The 22,036-nt window shown below is 39.3% G+C and overlaps 1 protein-coding gene across 14 annotated transcripts in view; it reads right to left on the bottom strand.

The window, feature by feature from the left end:
- Nucleotides 1-22,036, bottom strand: part of LOC136851844 (nitric oxide-associated protein 1) — a 447,511-nt gene that overhangs the window by 147,871 nt on the left and 277,604 nt on the right. For 9 of the 14 annotated variants that reach the window (XM_067126177.1, XM_067126181.1, XM_067126172.1 and 6 more), the window contains 2 exons: nucleotides 10,101-10,224; nucleotides 9,753-9,931 (listed from right to left, as the gene is read on the bottom strand). In XM_067126177.1, coding sequence (XP_066982278.1) covers nucleotides 9,753-9,931; nucleotides 10,101-10,224 — 303 coding nt within the window. Of the gene's footprint in view, nucleotides 1-9,679; nucleotides 9,932-10,100; nucleotides 10,225-19,584; nucleotides 19,975-22,036 lie in introns of those variants that run through there. The other 5 variants (XM_067126223.1, XM_067126214.1, XM_067126208.1 and 2 more) reach the window with 4 other exon arrangements.

Raw genomic sequence — 22,036 nt, 5'->3', positions numbered from 1 at the left:
TTATTAAAACACAGTAATTTTCTTATAGATTTATTTAGCTCCATTAAGGTAATTCTTAGAGGGCTCCACCAAGCTTTTGTATGGCTGATTCTCTGTTATAATTTCACCGGGTGACACAGGTCGAGCCCAGAAAAGGGATTTTGACAAAGGAAAAATCTATTTCTGGGGGAAGACCTGTGTCACCCGGTGACCCATCCCTGTATTTCCTCCCCCCCCCCCCCCCAAGTGGCATACCAAGCTTGGGGGGTGCTAACTTGGGATGTTTACAAGGTGGCGGCTGAGGTGGTGGTTGGCTGGGTGAAGAGGGTGAGGTATGTAGCGGCTCCTCACTTTTCGGGGTTTTGAGATTGGAGAGTTCTATAGGGCGGAGGCCTGTGGCAGTGGCACCACTCACCCTTTGTGTATACCGACACCATATAATGGCGTTCGATCCGGGGGTCGTAACCCTGGCATTGTGTTTAGCTTTTTCTCTGGTATATTTAGCAATACTTATACCTAGAAATATGTGCTAAAAGGATATTTCACCGGGTAACACAGGTTTTCCCCCAGAAATAGATTTTTCCTTTGTCAAAATCCCTTTTATCAGCATGAAAACAACAGTAAAATGTGTTCTTTCATGCCCAGTAGTTTTGATTAAAATACTTTTCAATTTTATTAACGGTCAAGTTCGATGGTATATCAAAGTTTACGGGACTTTCATCCATGTTGCTGATGTATGATAATTTATAGTTATTAACCCTTTAACGCTGAAGCCCTATTTACAAAGACGCGTCTCCCGTATGCCAGTGGCGTTCGGTGAGTTAAGCGCCGAAGCGGAAAAAAGTTTTTAAAAAATCACAGCACACTTAGTTTTTAAGATTAAGAGTTCATTTTGGCTCATTTTTTTGTCATTGCCTGAAGTTTAGTATGCAACCATCAGAAATGAAAAAATATCATTATCATATATAAATATTGGAATATATGACAGCAAAAAAAACTCGTATATAATTGTATACAAATTGCGCTGTAAGCAAAGCGGTTAAGCTAATGAGTTAATTTTTTTTCAGTTGTATTGTACACTAAATTGCGATGATTTTGGTATATAACAAATTTTAAAACGATCAAAGCAACACAGAAAAATATTATCACAAAATGATGCATGAATTAAATAATGCGTGGGCGTAAAAAAATGTTTTTTCAAAAAATTCACCATAAATCGAAATATTGTGCTAGAGACTTCCAGTTTGTTGAAAAATGAAGCTAATTGATTGAATATTACTAGACTGTAAGTGCTTTAGCTTACAATTGCAGTTTTCGACCATTTTGGTCGAGTTAAATTTGACCGAAAGTCGAATTTTTTCTATTTATCGTGATTTATATGGAATTATTTCCAAACTGATAAAAGCTACAACCATGAGTTATTTTTTGTTGTATTGTACATGAAATTGCACACATTTTCATATATAAAACTTTATGTAACGACTAATATAAAGCGGTGCAAATATTACTACAACGAGACGAAAGAATTTCTGAGATGTTCGGCCGAGTTACCGCGCAGACGTAAGGAAAATGTTTTTTTCAAAAGTTCACCATAAATCGAAATATTGTGTTAGAGACTTCCAATTTATTGCAAAATGAAGTTAAACGATTGAATATTACTAGAATGTAAGAGTTTTAGCTTACAATTGCGTTTTTTTACCATTTCGGTCGAGTTAAAGTTGACCGAAGGTTGAAATTTTGGCAGTTATAGTGATTTATGTGAAAATATGTCCAAACTGATAAAAGCTACAACCATGAGCTATTTTCTGTTGTATTCTACATGAAATTGCACACATTTTCATATATAAAAGTTTATGTAACGACTAATATAAAACGATGCAAACATTACGACAACATGACGAAAGAATTTCTGAGATGTTCGGCCGAGTTACAGTGGCAGACGTAAGGAAAAAAAGTTTTTTTTCAGAAATTCACCATAAATCGAAATATTGTGCTAGAGACTTCCAGTTTGTTGCAAAATGAAGGTACATGATTGAATATTACTAGAATGTAAGAGTTTTAGCTTATAATTGCGTTTTTACCATTTCGGTCGAGTTAAAGTTGACCAAAGCTTGAAATTTTGGCAGTTATCGTGATATATATGAAAATATTTCAAAACTAATAAAAGCTACAACCATGAGTTATTTTCTGTTGTATTCTACATGAAATTGCGCACATTTCCATATATAAAACTTTATATAACGACTAATATAAAACAGTGCAAACATTACGACAACGTGACGAAAGAATTTCTGGCGCGGACGTAAGGAAAAATTTTTTTAAAAAAATTCACCATAAATCGAAATATTGTGCTACAGACTTCCAATTGGTTGCAAAATGAAGGTAAATGATTGACTATTACTAGATCGTAAGAGTACTAGCTTAAAATTGCGTTTTTTGACCATTTCGGTTGAGTCAAAGTTGACCGAAGGTTGAAATTTTGGCAGTTATCGTGATTTATATGAAAATATTTCCAAACTGATAAAAGCTACAACCATGGGTTGTATTTTGCTGTATTGTACATGAAATTGCGCACATTTTCATATATGTAACGACTAATATAGAACAGTGCAAAAATTACGACAAAATGACGAAAAGAATTTCTGAAATTTTCGGCGAGTTACACGCCGTGCGTAAGAAAAAGTTTTTTCAAAAATTCACCATAAATCGAAATATTGTGCTAGAGACTTCCAATTTGTTGCAAAATGAAGGTAAATGATTGAATATTACTAGAATGTAAGAGTTTTAGCTTACAATTGCGTTTTCGACCATTTTGGTCGAGTCAAAGTCGACCGAAGGTTGAAATTTTTGTAGTCGACGTGCGATACGTCCACCGGCACCCAACAGACAATTTTAGTCGACGTATGATACGTCCAATAGGCGTTTAAGGGTTAACAGCTTGAACTTTGTTTTCTCAGCTTCAGCTACAACTTGCAGCTTAAATTTAGCAGTATATTTCCTTGCCGATTTCTTCTCCATAGTGAATACGGGTATAATGTAAAAATACATCAGTCTTATTCTACTTGTCATTTGTAACATAACTACGGTAATTTTTTACTATCATATGATGGTTGAAATGCAAGCAAAACAGCTGTTGCTATCCGATTCAGCTGTTCATAGGAAAACAGCTATTTCTCATTCAGTTGTTTATGGCTGTACGCGTTTACATAACGAGTATAACATTACTAATGAAACTTTTATCTTTCACTTTTTTTTTTAACTTATTTAACAAGAAGATGGGATAGATAAAGAGATGGTGGAAATGAGGTTAGTCTATTGTAATTTGATCTCTCAAAAAAGGAATTCACATGATACACAAGATAAATAAAATAATTTTTTAAGGGTGAAAATTTGCGGTTGCATGATATGAGAGATCGCGCATTACGCGAGTACAAACAGTAAATACAGTATTTAACACTACTTGTGAATTCCCAATGTTTCCCCTATCTGAAAAAAGAAAACAGAACAGCTTCAATACTGTATGAGAGAAAATGGCTCTGCCGGAATATAGGGGTAACCTGATTAGTTTTCACATATAGCTGTAAGCTAATGTTGTAAGATGACTTTGAAATTATATTAAAGGGTTTTAGGATTATACTTTAGGGTATATTTGCATTTGAACTATTAAAATAGTCAGTGAACTATTAAAATAGGCAGTTATAAGCATTTTTAGAGGGGGTCTTTGGTGTTTGAACTATTAAAATAGGCAGTTATAAGCATTTTTATATTGCCAATTTAACACGCATTTTCACTTAATGCAGTTGGCTGTGGTCCCTAACCCCCGCGATTATGGGGGACATAATGTAAAGCATTTCTACATAGCAGAAAAAGATAAGGTGCAAATAATGCTGCCAATGCATATAGGCAGCCTAATCCTCAGTTTCACCAATACTGGACAAGAAAGATGCCTTTACTCTTGTGGGTCAGAACATGTCTTCCTTGGTGGCCAAGACATGTGACTCCAGTCAGTCCATAAGAGAGAGAGGCACCTATTCTTCTGGGTTCAGAATATGAACTGAAAGCTGACTAGATATTAATGATGAAGGCCATACCTTCTTTGCTTGTCTGAGACTGAGTTGGAGGACCAGATTACAAAGGACATTAAACAGTAAGTCATGGCTAATACAAGAACTTTAAGAACAGGATAAACTCTCAGTTTCTTATAATACCCAGAGAGTGAGTATCGAAAAGAAGGCCACCAATGTTCCTGGAGATCCTGAAGCAGAGGATTGTGAAAGTGCCTGTAACAGCAAGCAAGTCTTGAGAATGGACAGGATGGGTCTCTTCTGAAATGTTTTGTTTTAGAAGACTTTCATTGCCAAGAAAAATAAGAAAAACCAAGGTGGCACTGCTATCCAACTATGAGGAGCAGCTTTAAATGATCTGGAAGTCCAACTCAAAGACTCAGGTGATAAAAGCTATTCATCTTAATTACCTGGTCAGCTATGTTTCCCTAGTCCATGAACACTGCACTAATGCAAAAACATCCCGAACAGGTTCCTTCTCCTCAATATTGACTGAAGTTATCCAAAAGTATATGGACACCAATGTCATAACAATGAGTTGTTTTTATAAACGCCACAGCACCTTTCTAATCCAGCCTATAAATCACTGCAATTTTCTAAGTCTATCTTCTGTAGCATAAAAAAAAAAGAGATTGTCCAGTTTCTTTACAATAGCCCTGATAAGTACAGTCAAGAAGTATTGGAAGATCTTTAACATAAGGGTTCTATAGACTTCACTGTTGATGACTGGGATGAAATCCAGCCTTCTACACTGAATAGCATCTAGTGGAAGAGCCTCAATGCATCCAAATCACTGGCTTCCCTTACATTGAGAGCAGGTTCCGGAGTGGACGCGTCATCGTCGTGGGACCTCTCCAGACGGCGGTGGAACGACGGCCGCCTGGATCAAACGTCCACAATACAACCCCACTGCGAAGACAAGGGGGGGGGAGAAGAGGAGGAGTGGCTCCTCAATGCTCCGCAGGGTACCGCGCCCGGGGTGGCGCCGCGCGGCTGGATCTCCAGTTTTTCTCTGAAGGGATATGGTAACCCGGCTACTATATCCCTACAATTAATCCTAGCCGGTGACATAGAATTAAACCCAGGCCCCTACACATGTCCCATCTGCAGTACACGAGTCACAGCTTCTCGCGCCGGGGGTGGATCAGTCCACTGCAACTTGTGTGGTGGGTGGGTACACCTTCGGTGCACCACACTGAGAACACTAAAAGACTACAATGTACATTGGAAGTGCATCATATGCCGTAACACACACACAAACAAACAATAACAATACACAACAAGCACTTCCTATCCAACAAAACACCAACCAACCAACACCACACAGATCACCATCTCCCACAATCCCAGAACACCATCACCCATTCCTACAAATCAAACATCCCCACAAACCCCAACACCCCATAGCACACACTCACCTAACGCCCACAGAAATGCACCACTAAATACACGCACTCACACACTTAGACATAATCGCAACATAAACATCTTACAATTAAACATTGACGGCATTAACAAACACATTGAACTAAAACATTTCATGCACAAACAAAAGATCCACATAGCCATCATTCAAGAAACAAAACTGAAACACACACATAAAAAACACCCAACATACCAAATTACACAGCCATCAGACAAGACAGACAACATGGTGATGGCGGAGGCCTCATCACATACATACATACACCATAACATATCCTACATTGAAAAAACGTAGCACATCAGAACACTAACACAAGTAGACAGACATACAGAACTACAAGCATTTAATATCAAAATAGGGCACAATAAACAAATCACAATCATCAACACATACATCCCTCCAGAATATTCACCGGGTTTACCAGCAAACTTCACAATTAGACTGCAGGCGTTGAATACCCTCCCAGATATACTTCTGGGAGGAGATTTCAATGCCAAACACACAGACTGGTACGCCCACCAAGACATCACACAAAGAGGCACAGACATCTCAACACAATTAGACCAGCTATACATACTAAACAACACAGATATGCACACACACATACCACACCAAGCCAACTTTAGTCTCACTTCCCCAGACATAACATTTTGCTCACCCAACATAGCACCATCAATCACATGGAAAACACAAACAGACCTATCATCAGACCACCTTCCTATTTTAATAACACTCTGAACCACACGACACTTTCTCACATACAAGACACACCATCCCTAACTACAAGCGCGCTGCCTGGGATGAGTACTTGGAAACCACTGAGGCTCATTTCCGGGAGCTAAACCTCACACACATAACATCATCACAGACACTAAACAATACAACAATACAATTCAACGACATAATAAACAATGCAGACAAAAGAAACATTCCTAAAGGCAACAGAAAACACTACAACCCAAACTTCATGCCTGACATAAACAGACTCATAACAGAACGAAACAATTTAAGAAATACACCAACCCCACACACACAAATCACAACAAATCGCATACATGATTTAAACACAGAAATAAACACCAAATTAACTCAAAAACAGACAGAGAACTGGCAAACTTTTCAAGGTACACTAGACTACAGAACCAACCCATCCAAACTACACAAAACTATCAACAGTCTCATCAATTCAAACAGTGGGAACACTCAAAGTCACGCCTCAATCACCACATCTGACAAGATCCCTTCACGCAAACAACAAGCCAACATCTTAATAAACCACTACGCAAAAATCAGCCACCTACACAAATACAAAGAAGACAGACACATCTACAGATGCAAAAAACAGTTCCCATTAGATTACACAGTAATACTAGCCACAACAGAAGACACTGCTAGAATCATTAAACAACTTAAAAACTCTGCAGCCATGGGCATTGATAACATTTCAAACATTCACTTAAAACATCTAGGTCCCCATGGCACACAAACACTGACAAACATAGCCAACTATTCATACGCACACTGCATTATACCACACATTTGGAAACTGGGGAAAATAATAGCACTTCTAAAACCAAACAAAACACCTACACAAGCAGCTTCATACAGACCTATAACTTTACTCTGCACACCATCAAAAGTAGTAGAACGCCTCATCTTACGCAAAACCACACCACACATACCACTGTCACCCACTCAACATGGCTACAGACCACACCACTCCACAACAACACTACTCACCAACCTCACACAAAAAATACAAGATGGCATTAATTCCAGACGCCCACCACAAAGAACACTGCTAATCACAATAGACATAAGTAAAGCCTTTGACGCCATCTCTAGACCACTTCTCATCAACAAAGTTTACAACACCACACTACACAACAACACCAAACGCTGGCTCGCCAATTACTTAACAGACAGACAAGCATTTGTACACTACAATGGCGAGTCATCCAAAATCAGAAACTTCCTGAACGGCGTCCCACAAGGCTCCATCCTAAGTCCAACACTTTTTAACCTATTCATGCATGACATACCAACACCACCTAACAACATATACATCTCCTCATATGCAGACGATCTAACAATCATATCAATACATGCAGACAAAAACGTATGCTCCACACAAGTACAGACTTACATAACACAACTTGAAAACTGGCTCACACAAAACAGATTACAGGTAGCACCAACAAAATCCACAAGTACACTACTCACTAGTCACAACAAAGAACATCAGTACAGACCCACAGCAACGCTGAACAACACCACAATTCCACACACACATGAAACAAAAATCCTAGGAGTCACATACAACACTTCAATGTCATTTGCTCCACATGTCAGTAACATCATCAAGAAATGCAGACCTAGACTAAATGCACTAAGATCACTAACAGGCACAACATTTGGACAACAAAAAGAAACGCTCATCACAGTATACAAACAATACATCCACTCCATAATAAACTACGCCAGCCCAGCCTGGCACCCTGCCATATCCAACACACAACTAAACAAACTACAAATAATACAAAACACAGCTCTTAGAATCATCCTTGGCAGTACACAATCCACACCAATAGAACACTTACACGCTGAAAACCAAGATTCTCACCATCAGGCAACACTTAGACATGAGAGGCACACAATTCTTGGCATCGGTAATAAACAACACAAACAGCCCATGCTATTACCTTCACGACCACCCTCCAACACACAGGCAAATAGCGAATACACCACACATACACTATACAAATATCTTGAATTCTATACCACCACCCACAAACATCACACAAAACAAAAGCACATCCATACTCACCTCACCAGACAAGCACTTAATAACCTTCCCAACAACAAAATACTCGCACCCCACCCAACATAAGCAGCACAGAAACACAGCTCTCAAGATTGGAGAGAGTACACCTGACTCGACTTCGCTGTGGTCATCACCAATCACTAAACACCTACAAACACCGCATAGACAACACCCAAACAGACATATGTCCACTCTGCCAAGTTAGTCCCCACACAATTACACATCTCTTAGTAGATTGCCCTAACTTGGCAGCCCTTAGACAACAACACAACATCCACACTACCACACAGTTATGGTCGGATCCAGTAAGCGTGGTGTCCTTCTTGCGCGGTGCAGGTTTCCTGGCATAACAGAGTCTGGGGAACCACAACAACAACAACAACATTGAGAACATTCACAATGACGACATGAGCATACCACGTGAGGTTGTGACTAACGTGGTGGACAAACAGAATGTTTCTGAATTGCTTGAAAGTTGCAGCAAGCTGCTGACCAATAAGCACATAGTGCTCAAGCAGGAGTATACAGCAGAATGTGAAGAATCCAAGGCAGATCATGCAGAAGCTCTTATGGTGTTAGGCATCAAGAGTCATTACGGCATCATCAGACAGTTTGAGGATGCCATTAACTTCATGATGGAGGCTGATTCAGACATTTAGGAGCAGCACTAAAACATTTACTATCTATCTGGACCCTTAGCTACAAAACAAGATGCTGATGGAAGAAGAAACAACATGCCTGTCAAATGTTGATTTTATAATTTTCCAAACATCTTCCTGGCCACCCCTCTTCATTCCCCGTCTCCTATGCTCCTTCTGACACTCCTTAACCTTCAATGTCTACAGTAGGAGATCTACTCCTCTACTGTCTTCATATCTCTCATCATGCAGAGGACTACCTCTCCCAACTCTCTTACTTGGTCTGACTCACCTGCTAACACTGATAGTCCTCCACCTCTCATTTACGCCTCAAGCTGATAGTTCTTGACTCATACTATAAGCAAAAATGGGAGGTAAGAAGGGTGGAACAGTTGATGACCTTGCTTGGACTGAGTACCAAATACTGTACTGTTTATTTAAGGTACAGTATCCCTAACAGATCTTTTTGCAGTTTTGTATTGTTTGATACTGTAATTAAATCAAAGGGGCCAAAGAAGGTGGCTATACCGTAATAGGGCGGGTGGGTTGCAATTACAGTATTTGGAAAATAGCTCAATCTTTCAAATAAGAAATTATTTTCCTATATGATTGTTCAAGAGAGAACATAGCCTAATTATACAGATCTAAACATGACCAACTGTACATGGTATCTGTACTGTATTAGGTTTTCACAGTATGGACATGCAGGTTTGCAACTAAATCCTTGTGTAATTAATGTGGAAAATACCCAGAGAAGTTCAAAACCTCAAGAGCATTCATAAAAAAAGTAAAATTTAATTTCTAAAGTACAAGAAACTGACCTGATCTGGCTGAACAGTGCCAGGAGTATCATAGCACCATTTGCTAGCAGAATAATCTGGGTGAGAATCATTAATTCCTAAAACTTTAATGGAGTTCCTAGGCAGCTTGTTAGAATCCAGAGAAAACTGATCCATCTTCTCTTCATGTTTTTCATCTGCAAATGTCCTCCCTATATAACCTGGAAAAAATTTTTTTCATTACGTGTTCCCTACTCACTCACAGATAAATTTAAGAAAAAATTTCTGTGCATGCAATATACTATATACTACAATAAAAAATATCACCAATCAAATATTTGGAGATAATAAAATTTACCACTCTGAGAGCATAAAATTACAGACACAAACCTGCAAGTGTTGCTAAGCCCACATCAGAGGTGTACTCCTTGACCTTCTTAAATTTTACATTCTGTTCAGTTAATCTCTGCTTTCTTTCATATAATCTTGAATGCGATGGACGAAGAAGAGGAAACTGAAAGAAAAAGGCTATGCATAATACAGTTAGAAAACTATGTAGCATAGGCATCTCCGCAAACTAAAATTTCTATCTTAAAAGCTAGGGAAAAATGACAGTCCTAACTTCTGCAAAAAGAACTTTAGCAAATCTACTGTTATATAAAATATCTGAATATCAAAAATCATCTTACTTCAACACAACCCTATTACTTCAATTTTAGCCTTTATTTAGTAAATAGCCAGCAACTCGTCTCCAAATTAGTCTTTTTTTACTCTTCTTATAGTATGCATATGAATTTTACAGCCACTGATTTATGAGAATTTGGCTATAAAGCCAAGCACTGAAGGGAGCACTTTAGACAGTGAAAAGGAGTTTGAGCAGTTGGACAGCACAGTGGAATGAAGGAAGGAAGAAAGGAAGCAGGAATTAAGTTAAAAAAGGCTAAAAAGTTGGTGTTGCTAAGAGCTGAAGGAACACTGCATACAACCTTTAGTAATGCCTACAGTGCAACAAATGAGGTGCACTGTTCCCCAATCAGGTATTTTAAACTCATAATTTTCATCACTTAAATACCCACATTCATTGTTTATGGAATGTCTCAATTAAGTGAGTACTGTATTATTACAGTCAACATTAAGAGTTTAACCAGACCACTCTTGACTCTCAAAGAGTTGCTTGAATGATTTGTTTTTAATAAATAGTATACATTTAAATTATTTCTATAAAATTTAATGACTGGATACACTGAAAACGATAAAGATAGTGACAAAATTTCCTTTGAAGATTTGTTTCCAAAACTCAATATATGTTGTTATTTGAAAACTGGGTAGTTGCATGAAACCAATTTTGATGTAGGAAAATAGCAAATTTTTAAGTAATTTATATTTTTCCTAAGATGCAAACCAGAGTTCTTTACATAGGGATTTAGCTTGTGAATGTGAGCTGTAACAGCTGTTTAACTACCAACGGTAGGGGGAAGCCCGCCCACTCATTAGTCTGCACTCCATTTTGCCTTTCAGCCCAGGTATCAGAATGAGGGGTGGCTGAGGTGGGATGTAAATGTAGAGAACTCAGGTTTGTATGTTAAGAAAAATACAAATTACTTTAAAAATTTCTTATTTGTTCCTACACAAATACAAACCCTCGTTCTTTATATAAGAGACTTACCCACTGGCGGGTGGAGTCTGGGTAAATCTCTGAACCGACTGGTAGTTCTTCTCACCTAGGAATACCTTCCTGGTCTAGTAGAGCTGAGGAAGGAATCCTGCACCTCTAGCTTGTTGAACATATGGGATGTTGCAACTGCTAGACTTCTGGGCATGGAGTACTGAGTTTGCATCTTTATTCCATAAAGGCTTGGATGAATGCAATAATATCGGAGACATAATAAAAAAAAGCAGGTTTGTTTCATTGTTGATCCCTCTCTCCCCTTGTCTAGAGAGAGGGGTACATGCATCTAACAATCTACAAAAAGAAGAAAGACAAGGTACTCCTGTCATATAGACCCATCTGCATAACTCACCAGACCAGCGCAAGATGCCCTACGAGAGAGAAAGGTTAAAGAGAATTTTTATTATTATTATTCAGTACTGTAGATGAAAGGCCACTGACTTGAAATTCAAGTTTCCAAAGAATATGGTGTTCATTAGGAAGAAGTATGAGGAAGTAAAGGGAAATAGAGAATAAAATCAAAAAATAAATTAATAAATAGAAAAATAAATAAAACATATTAAAATGCAAGAAGAATAGTATTAGGGTAGTAATACATTGCATTTTCGCTTGAAATTCTGAAGTTCCAACTGTATGACATCCTCTGGGAGGCTGTTCCACAGTCCAACAGTGTGAGGAATAAAGGACCTCTGGAACTGAGAAGTTTGACAGCAAGACACATTTATTGCATACTGGTGCTGCAGTTCAGTGAATCTAGTTGCTCTCTGCAGATACAGGGGATCAGAAATTAATTGTGAATGTGAAATACAACTTATGAAAAAGTAACAAACTAGAGACCATCCGTCGATGGTCCAAGTCATAAATGCTACTATTAGGATACAGAAAACTACCACCACAAACCACTCTATCCACAAGAGATACATCTCTGGCAGAAGCAGACATCCACACCGAAGAACAGTATTCCAGTAAAGGAAGAATGACCTAAAACAGGTTGCTTTGATTTTATCACTGTTATAAATATATGAGGCCTTACGAACAATACCTAACTTTCATGCGCATTTGCTGAAACTTTCATTAGATGTTTCTCAAAAGTAAGATGTGAGTCAAAATTTACACCTAGAATAGTTAAAGCTTCAGACTCAATCAGCAAAGTTCCATCCACCTGAAGGGGAGGATGGGTGGGGAATCTGTAAGAGTTCTGCTAACCAGTAGTGTTTCTCTTTTACTGGAGTTCAGCCTCAAACCACATCAACTACACCATTCCCTGATCCAGTCCGTGTCCCAATTGAGGCTGAGGGCACCTTCATTTCTCATAAGTGGAGACTTTTCTACAACCACAAATGTTGCATTATCAGCATACTGAACAATCTTGTTTTCCAGGCCCACAACCATATCACTGGTATACACTAAACATAACAGTGGACCAAGAACACTGCATGGTGAAACTCCAGACACACTAGGTCTTGGTTCACTAAAGATCCCATCCACAGCAACTCGCTGCTGTGTACCTATAAGGAAATCTTAAAGTAATCCTAAAACATATCCACTCACCTCATGATTCTGAAGTTTATAAACAAGTGCCTTGTGATTTACTAAATTGAAAGAAGCGCTGAAACCTATTTGTATTACTCTGCACTCAAAACCACCCAAGAGGGACCAACTTCGCCAAGCAACTGCAGCACGGAGCTCACCAGGACCAGCCAATCTTCCTGGTATATCACTAGACACATCCGTGCAAATGAGCCCAAGCCGAAACTAGAGTGAACACAAGAGTGAACACTTGGGGAGCAGTTGAGAGCCTGAAACAAAGTTCTCAGAATTGGAACAGTCTCCCCGAGGGTGAAGCGGAGATACTTGCAAGAGGACCAATGGATGGGTATTTGAAAATACGCAGCCTTCAAGTCCACCCCCTCTGATGGAATCGAGTATAGACCATACAGTTTCCATCTTGAATCAGGTCTGGCAAATGAACCGGTTTAGGGGAGAGAGGTTGATGACTGACCGGTCTCCAGCCACCTGTCGCCTTCACCAGGAACAGACAGCTGTAAAACCCTGGAGACTGATCTTTTATGACTTCTACAGAGCCTTTCTTGAGCATCGCATCACCTCTTCCCAAAGGGTAGGTCCTTCTGAGAGCTGGGAACCTAAGTCTGGAAGCAGACTGGGTCAAGGGTGAAGGGTGGTGAGGGCTTGAAGGATAGCAGATATCCTAACTGAAGGACATCCACTACCCAGGTCTCCACTCCTTATTGGTGCCACATTACCCAATGGCCTGACAGACACTCATCCCCACCATCAGCGGCAAGGAACGCTGCATATAGTGTCCACCCTGCTTCTTGCCCTTGCCCTCCATTCTAGCTAGGGAGGGGGGGCTGAAAGGGTTGCATATGCACACCTTTTGCTGAAGAAGACTGGTTATCGCTATGAGAGGCTGACTTTACCGTCTGGTGGTCTAGGTAGGTGATGGCCCTACCTCCAGACAACATCGATCTCGAAAAAATGGCATCTTCCTCAGGTATATGGGAACCCGAAGAAGAGGCTGCAATCTTCGCCACCAACAGTGACCACAGATCGATCAATCCAAGAGATTGTTTGGAAGGCTGCCATGGCAGTCAATTCCAGTGCTGCTGCCTCCATTTGCCAAAGAGAGACTCCCTCTGCACAAAGATGCTCAAGTGACAGCCCAGAACACAGATGAGTTAGGTCCGGGTCAACCTGTTTGGTCGGCAATGGGCTCTCTGGCGAGCTACAGGTGGAGGAAGTGTCTTGCATGAGAGGCTAGACTTAAGTGAATTCTCCTGCCCAGAAACTGGAGAATTCACCTGGTCCAGGACCCCTTCAGCAAGTCTCGACCAAGGCAAGCCCACCAAAACCCTGGGTTCCTTCTGGGGTCACCAAAAGAACTTGATTGCTGGCAAATGGTCAGCAGGAAAAGCCAAAGTCTCTTCCTTGAGATCCCTTGAGATCACTGTACTGCCATATCAGACTAACAATCTCCACAAAGTGCCTCTGTAATTCGAGGATGTCCAAGTCCTGGGGCGTAGGACCCTCAGGTCCCTTCCTCCTGGATCACTCCCTCCGCAGGAGAGGGATGAATGCCAGAGCCCCCTGGCAATCCACCGAAGAGCGTATGACCTGTCCTGTCAGAGGACCGAACCTGGAATGTACACTTCAGCGGACATTATTATTATTATTAAAGTAGTTTAACCAGGCCACTGAGCTGACTTTCAGCTCTCATAGGGCTGGCCGAAGGATCAGATTAAAACACCATATTTTAGATAGCTGTTGTAGGCCAGTAAAAATTGACAAAGACCCAGGCATTTATTATAACAAGCATTTTATGCGTTCAATGCACTCCCAAAAAAAATTCAACCAAAAGCAACATTATGCAACCATACATTTCGGCAATAAGGAAAATGGCCGCCACCCAAAATGAAAAATACAATTTTCCCAGACTAATATTTCAATTATTTTAAGTTGGTGCTTCATTTTTGCTTTAAGTATTATCGTTTATAGCATAAGGTTCATAATAATACCATAGAAATGGAGGTAGAATGTTTAAATTAAAGAAAATTGATACATTTGAAATGGAACAGAAAAAATAAATGCAGTATTATTTTAAATCAATATATGTTTCCTTATTCCTAGCTGCTGGTCATCAATACCTGTAATATTAACAATCTTAATATAGAATAGAACCCATATTAATACAAAAATAATTACAGCGAGAATATAATTACGCTTTAAATAAAATTGATACATTTGGAATGAAATAGAAAAAAATAAGTATATACCTTTTGATTTTAAATCAGTACAGGTACACAATCCTTTATCCAAAATTCTAAAAACCAAAAACATTTTGTGGAGAGTAGAGCATCAATTCATAAGGTGGGTAGTTGGGTGAACTGACGGCTGACCCAAGTCATTTGGGTGTGCGCGCTACTCAAATTATTTTTTTTACCAAGTCCCAAGAACTGACCTTAGAAAATCCCAAGACTAACAAAAAAAATTCCCAAGATAATAAAATAATTGTACATCTCTCAAGCCTTAGAGTCCTAAATAATCTCTCTCCCTCTCTCAGGGAAAGATACTGCTAATCTGAGTCTCTTTAACCAATGGGTACAGTATAAATGTTTTAAAAATGTGTAGTACATTTAATACATCTTTGGAAGACAAAAATTTTGTTGTTGTCTGCCGTGTGGACTATAAAGGGTGTGGTCAACAGGGGAAACAAATGGACTAATGCCAGTGTCACACTTCAGCGATTCAAGACTGTGACTGTCGTACTATGCTCGTTACTACGCGATTACAATCGGCATGATTCGTAACCACATCGCCTAGTTTGGCGACATCCACCAAGTGATGGCATATGTGCAAGGATGTACGACATCTACGCGGTCAAGCCATGAAGACTGTCAAAAGTCGCCACATAATGCTGCATGACGCAACTGCGTCGTAATGTCATCATGGTTGATGAGATGGCATCGGCACTGGATTACATCAGATGTAACTAACAATGTTGACATGCGCCATCCAGTATGACGTATGCCATGTACTTGACAACCTCACAGCATACACAGGGGGGATGTGCAGTAGTCTGACTGAGTCATGTGCTTCGCAGGCATAAAAGAGAGCATCCCAGGATCTCTGTCCTCACTTGTCTTTTATCACCTCTGACCTCTACACATTACCTGCGCTGCTTAGTATTCACCATGCCCCGGAATGTTGTGAAGGTGAAGAAGATTGTTCCACCTAAGGACACCTCACAAGCCACCTCTTCTGCACCATGTACTTCTGCCAAAGATGACCCCCAAGTGTAAATCTTTGAGGAGGAGCCCGTCCACAGAAGTCAGTGATTCGGAAGCCCTTGGCAATGATGAGGAGTCGATGACAGATGCGGAGAGCAGCGAGCAGCATCATCTCCAGAAAACACCACGACACAGAGAGGATGTTGGAGGAATGGCTGCAGGAGCACCCCTTCCTGTATGATAGGGGCCTTACGGACTTCAAAAATGTGGTGAAGAAGTCGTGCCTCTTGGCAGACAAGGCCAAGTCCCTGAAACTGTCATTGACCACAGCTGAGCTCAACACATGGCTGAAGTCCATAAGAACGAGGTATGGGCGGCTGACAAAGACAAAGAGCGGCCAAGCAGCAGTGAGGGACCTCACGGACAGGGAGAAGTGGATCCTGATGACATTAAGCTTCTTCGGGAAACACATTGTCTGTCAGTAGAAGCTGAAAGCCCTTGGACTGAAAGAGGTAATTGTTCTGCCCTGTATTGGTTTCATTTGTTGTTTGTTCCTGATTATTAAATATCACAATACAAAGGTTTTCATGTTTCATATACAGTATGCTGTTTCCAAAATTATTGATACACTCCATTTTTCTTTCTCTACAGTCTGCTGCTGCTGCTGCTGCTGTCCTTCCTGATGCCCCTGACTTACAGGTTGTTGCTGGTGGAGATGATGATGAAGTGAGTATAATCCCTGCCATCGAGGAAAGGAGGCCTATGAATAAGTTTGATGAGCAGGAGGGTGATGAGTGTGTCCTCAATAGGGTTAATACTTCATTATTTTCAATCTTGAAACATATAAAAAACATGTTGATAAACTTTTGATTAATGTTTGTTTCATAACATTAACTACTATATCGAAATTTTTTATTTTCTGGTTCTTTTCCGTTTTTCATTTCTACAATGAAATATATTACTTTAGTGTATTTATTAACAATATTTCTTTCAATTTTTTTTAGGTGATTGAAAATGCTGAAGTGACCAAGAAGGTACTGTTGGAGCGCCTTCAGCCAACTACCAGAGAGCCTGGTAGAATCTCTTCCTGAAGAAGATTGCGGAGAATTTCTCTGAGGTTGACCCATTGTTCTACTCCTATATGGAAGTGGAGCTGGTCTGCTTTGCTGAGAGGATGAAGGCGACGGCAGAAGGGAAAGGGAAATTTAAAGCGAGTTTTGAACTGTTCCCACACATGAAACGTTCGTTTTTGGAAATGGAACAAGACTTACAGTCACCCACATCTTTCCCACCTCAGCCATCTGTTGCTTCAACATCCTTCGCCCCTCAGCCTCTTGGTGCTTCAACATCCTTTGCGCCTCATCAGCCTCCTGTTGCTTCAACATCCTTCGTGCCTCATCAGCCTCCTGTAGCTTCAACATCCTTCGTGCCTCATCAGACTTCTGTTGCTTCAACATCCTTCGTGCCTCATCAGCTCCTATTGCTTCAACATCCTTCATGTCTCATCAGCCTCCTATTGCCTCAACATCCTTCATGCCTCATCCGCCTCCTATTGCTTCAACATCCTTCATGCCTCATCAGCCTTCTGTTGCTTCAACACCCTTCACACCACAATCTGCACAACTTTACTGCCTGATGCCGCAGCAAGCAGCTCAACTTCAACGGCTGTCTTCTTGGGCAGGCAGTATTCCTGTGGGTGGGTCATCTACACCCTTAGCCATGACACCGCCATAGCCTCTGACACTGCCCAGTATCAGCCAAGGCCCCAGTGACAGTTTCTTGGAGAACATATTTCTCTCTAGTGGAAGTCCTGAAAAACCATTCCTACGACACATGCTTAACCTAACCTAGTGTAGTGTGGTGCCCTTTCTTTGTTTTTTTTTTTTTTTTTTAATTCTTGTTGTACCTTTTGTCTGTGATTTGTGCTAAAGTGTATTTTGGTTCCCTTTTTTGTTCTTTGTATTACTGTTAACAAAAATAAATTGTACATATATATACATATATATATATATATATATATATATATATATATATATATATATATATATATATATATATATATATATATATATATATATATATATATATATATATATATATATATATATATATATATATATATATATATATATATATATATATATATATATATATATATATATTTTAATGTAATAAATTGAGAAAAAGTATATCTTAGTTTAACCAGACCACTGAGCTGATTAACAGCTCTCCTAGGATTAACAGCTGGCCTGAAGGATTAGATTTATTTTTACGTGGCTAAGAACCAATTGTTATCTAGCAACGGGACCTACAGCTTATTGTGGAATCCAAACCACGTTATAGCGAGAAATGAATTTCTGTCACCAGAAACAAATTCCTCTTGTTCTTCACTGGCCGGTCGGAGACTCAAACTCGCGACCAACAGAGTGGTAGCTGAGAACGGAACCCGCTCACCCAGCGAGGAACTAATAAATTGAGAAAAGTGTTTATATTGTGTATGTACTAAACTTCCTAAAAGCAGTAAGTTATTTCTATAACATTATTTTATCTTGAAATGTTGAACACTAATTTTTGGGTAACAACTTCCTTAACTACAAACCATTCTCCAATATTTACAAAGTTATTGAACTGGGGATGAATGAAGGTTGACATTTTCATACGTTCAGATAGGCTAAAGAAAAAATGAAACAAAAGTTGTAAGAAATAGTGTGCAAATCAATAATATTAAACTGGATATGAATGAGGGCATGATATACTTTCATAACTTCAGATAAAGAGACAATGAAACTTTTAAAAAACTCGCAAATCAAAATTAGTGGTACTTCTGGGATATTTTCAGAAGTCAGCCGGCAAGATTATATACCTCGATTAGGGCAAGCCACTCAGTCAAAAGAAGATTTTAGCTACAAGACTTATTCCCATAATTTGGTAATACTAAATGATTTTATATAAGGTTTAGATTTTTGCAATTGTAAGGTTACTAGGATAGGTTATGCCAGGCCTACCCCATGTTGACTAGGTTTTCAGCCTAGGCTAACTTATCTTAACAGTGATTTGACAGCTCTCACCTAAAGTAGAATATAACCATGTCTACTGAAGGGATTATAACTTCCCCCACTAACACTCTTGTATATGCCAGTGACTTATGTGTCTCCATATAGAGTTAAAATATGACAGAATACAGCATAAAATAAAATATATTTTCTAATAATATAAATAGTTCTAAAATTTAACTAGTACATAGTTTTTAAACATGATTTCCTTTTACACAAATAGTCAGTGAGTTGACTGCAATCAAACAATTTATTAGAATGTTCCGAAGTACTTAAGTGAAAAGGCATTTTCTATTTTGAGTAAAATATATACTGCATTCAAGAGTTTCAGTATTCTTGACATACTTTGAGAATTTCACACTGATTACAACTTACAAGACAATATATTTGGCAATAATATAAATATTTTTTTTATCTTAACTTTTATTTATGAAAGTTACAAAAATTCTCAACAAGACTTTCTCAGTATGAAAGGCATTTTCTAATGTCTTCTTAAATCAATGATTCCTGCCAATGAACGAAGCCTGCAGGGGAGTTTACATAATCACGAAAGTGGTCACATTGAGCCTTGCCAGTCACGGCTGCTGTCTGCCATGGGAGAGTCACGCTTGGTAAAGTTTCTCCAGACTTCCAGCTGCCAGGTAGGACCTCATTTGTCACTGAGTCCTCTTCATCTCCCTCACTCCTGGCATGAGGATATCTTGTCATGATTAAGTTGTGCAACACACAAGCAGCCAACACCACGGACTCAACACAATCATGACGAAGTTTCATGGGGGTGTGAAACCCTGAACCTGTGGGAGACAAATGGAAAACATTCGTTAATAGAAATAGATGGTATACAAACGGTATTTCGTATCAAGCACGTATTATTTCGTTCCTGCAGGTACTTAACAATCCTTAACTGCAACAAGGCATCGTGGTAATCCAATATATATTCTACTGTACTAATTCAGGATCATGTAGGTTCTTGGGTATGAGGCTCAACAAATCTGTGTCGTCCATCTTCTTGCTCTGTCCACAGCTGCAACAAGAATGGTGAGTTGAGTTCACCTGGCATTTAAATATGGCGGCATCCCTGTGCATGACACATGGAGCTGCCATTGTGTCTGTTGGCACGGAACATAACTAAGTTGGAACTTGGGCGTAAATCGTCATGAATCGTCATGCCATCACGGACACTGCCATCCTGTAAAAACCGTTAAATGTGGGCGTGGCCTGAAACATCTGCTACTGTCACATACAACTACGTACATTCGTAATCTCATCTCAACGTGCGCACTGCTGTCGTAAATGTTCATTATGTATGACGTCGTGGTGTAATCAGCTGATTTTTTTTTTTTTTGAGGTCTGAGACTAATGCTGATTGGTTGCCATCCACATCGTAATGAGCAAATTACAACGGTCGCAGCCTTGAATCGCCAAAGTGTGACGCCGGCATAACATTCCTCGAGAGATTAAAGAGATGATCTCTCTCTCTCTCTCTCTCTCTCTCTCTCTCTCTCTCTCTCTCTCTCTCAGGAAAGGATACTACTAATCTGAGTCTCTTTAACCAATAGGTATTAGCACATAAGGACATAGAGTGTGTGTGTGTGTGTGTGTGTTCATAATGTTTTAAGGAATGTGCAGCGCAGGTAATACATCTCGAAAGAAAAAATAAACAAACAAATTTTGTTGTTGTCAGTCGCATAGACTCTAAGGAAAGTGACCAGAGGGAAACAAATTGATTAACATTCCTCGAAAGATTAAAGAGATGAGTTTTCTTTTGAAGGTATGTCAACGCAGCGTTAGTAAATATCTTCTGAAGCAAGAAAAAAACTTTTGTTGCGGAAGAATCTCTGAACCAACAATTAAATTAATGAGAAGGTATTCATTCTATTCTTAATGTAATCAGTAAAATACATACACTCCTAAAAACTACACACTGTATTCAAACCCCACACACATACGTCATTGTCAGCTTCATGTAGGCAAAACGTTCTTTCTCAGACAGAATACAGCTAAATCCTTACTGGCTTGCTGGTTGGCATGGGGATCTGTTAGCCAATGACTGCCCTCTACTGTACTTCTGTTCTGTTTATAGACATATGTCGTAACGGCGCTAAGTTTGAACGTGATTCTTTGACTTCTGATGGCAAAAATTACTCAGTAATTTGCTTTATATAATTATTGACATAGTAACAATGAAGAACAACCCTCTTCAAGATCAATACAGTTGAATTACAATTATATTTATTATGTATATTTTTGCATTTTACTGAATGTTTCTGTTGAAAATAATATGTGTTAGTGAACATATGGTCTTAATTGTCCCACTATTTTATTATAGATGATCTTAATTGTCTCACATTCGTTTAAGAGTAAAGTATGTATTAATATAAATAATAAACTAATATGAATAAATAACTATAATAAAAAAAAACATGAAAAAAGAACAAAAAAAAGTTTTTGCTGCAGTAGTGATGTTTGATTATGCTCCTGACCCCACGGTTCCGAAATCCGAAAAATTCCAAAACCTAAACATCTGGCCCCAAGGATTTCGGATAAAGGATTGTGTACCTGTATATGTTTCCTTATTCCTAGCTGCTGATCATCATCTTCTTTTCTTTTTTTTGACCTTATTAATTCCACTGTATAGCAAGGTTGGCCACTCGTGTCAACTTTCTCCATCTATTTCTGTTCCTTGCATCTTCTTCCCCCGTCCCACATCACCCATATCCCTCCCTCCTCACCACATCCATCCCATATCTGATCCTCTGACGCCCCACACTCCTCCTCCCCATCACTGGCATGCTCTTAGCTCTCTTGATTGGTTCTACCTCCTCCTTCTTATTACATGGCCAAAGTATCTCAGAC

The sequence above is a fragment of the Macrobrachium rosenbergii genome, chromosome 3 (genome assembly GCF_040412425.1).
Source record: "Macrobrachium rosenbergii isolate ZJJX-2024 chromosome 3, ASM4041242v1, whole genome shotgun sequence".
In the NCBI taxonomy this organism is placed as follows: domain Eukaryota; kingdom Metazoa; phylum Arthropoda; class Malacostraca; order Decapoda; family Palaemonidae; genus Macrobrachium; species Macrobrachium rosenbergii.
The sequence above is the reverse complement of the archived record's forward strand: the minus strand, read 5'-3'. Positions and strand labels throughout refer to the sequence as shown.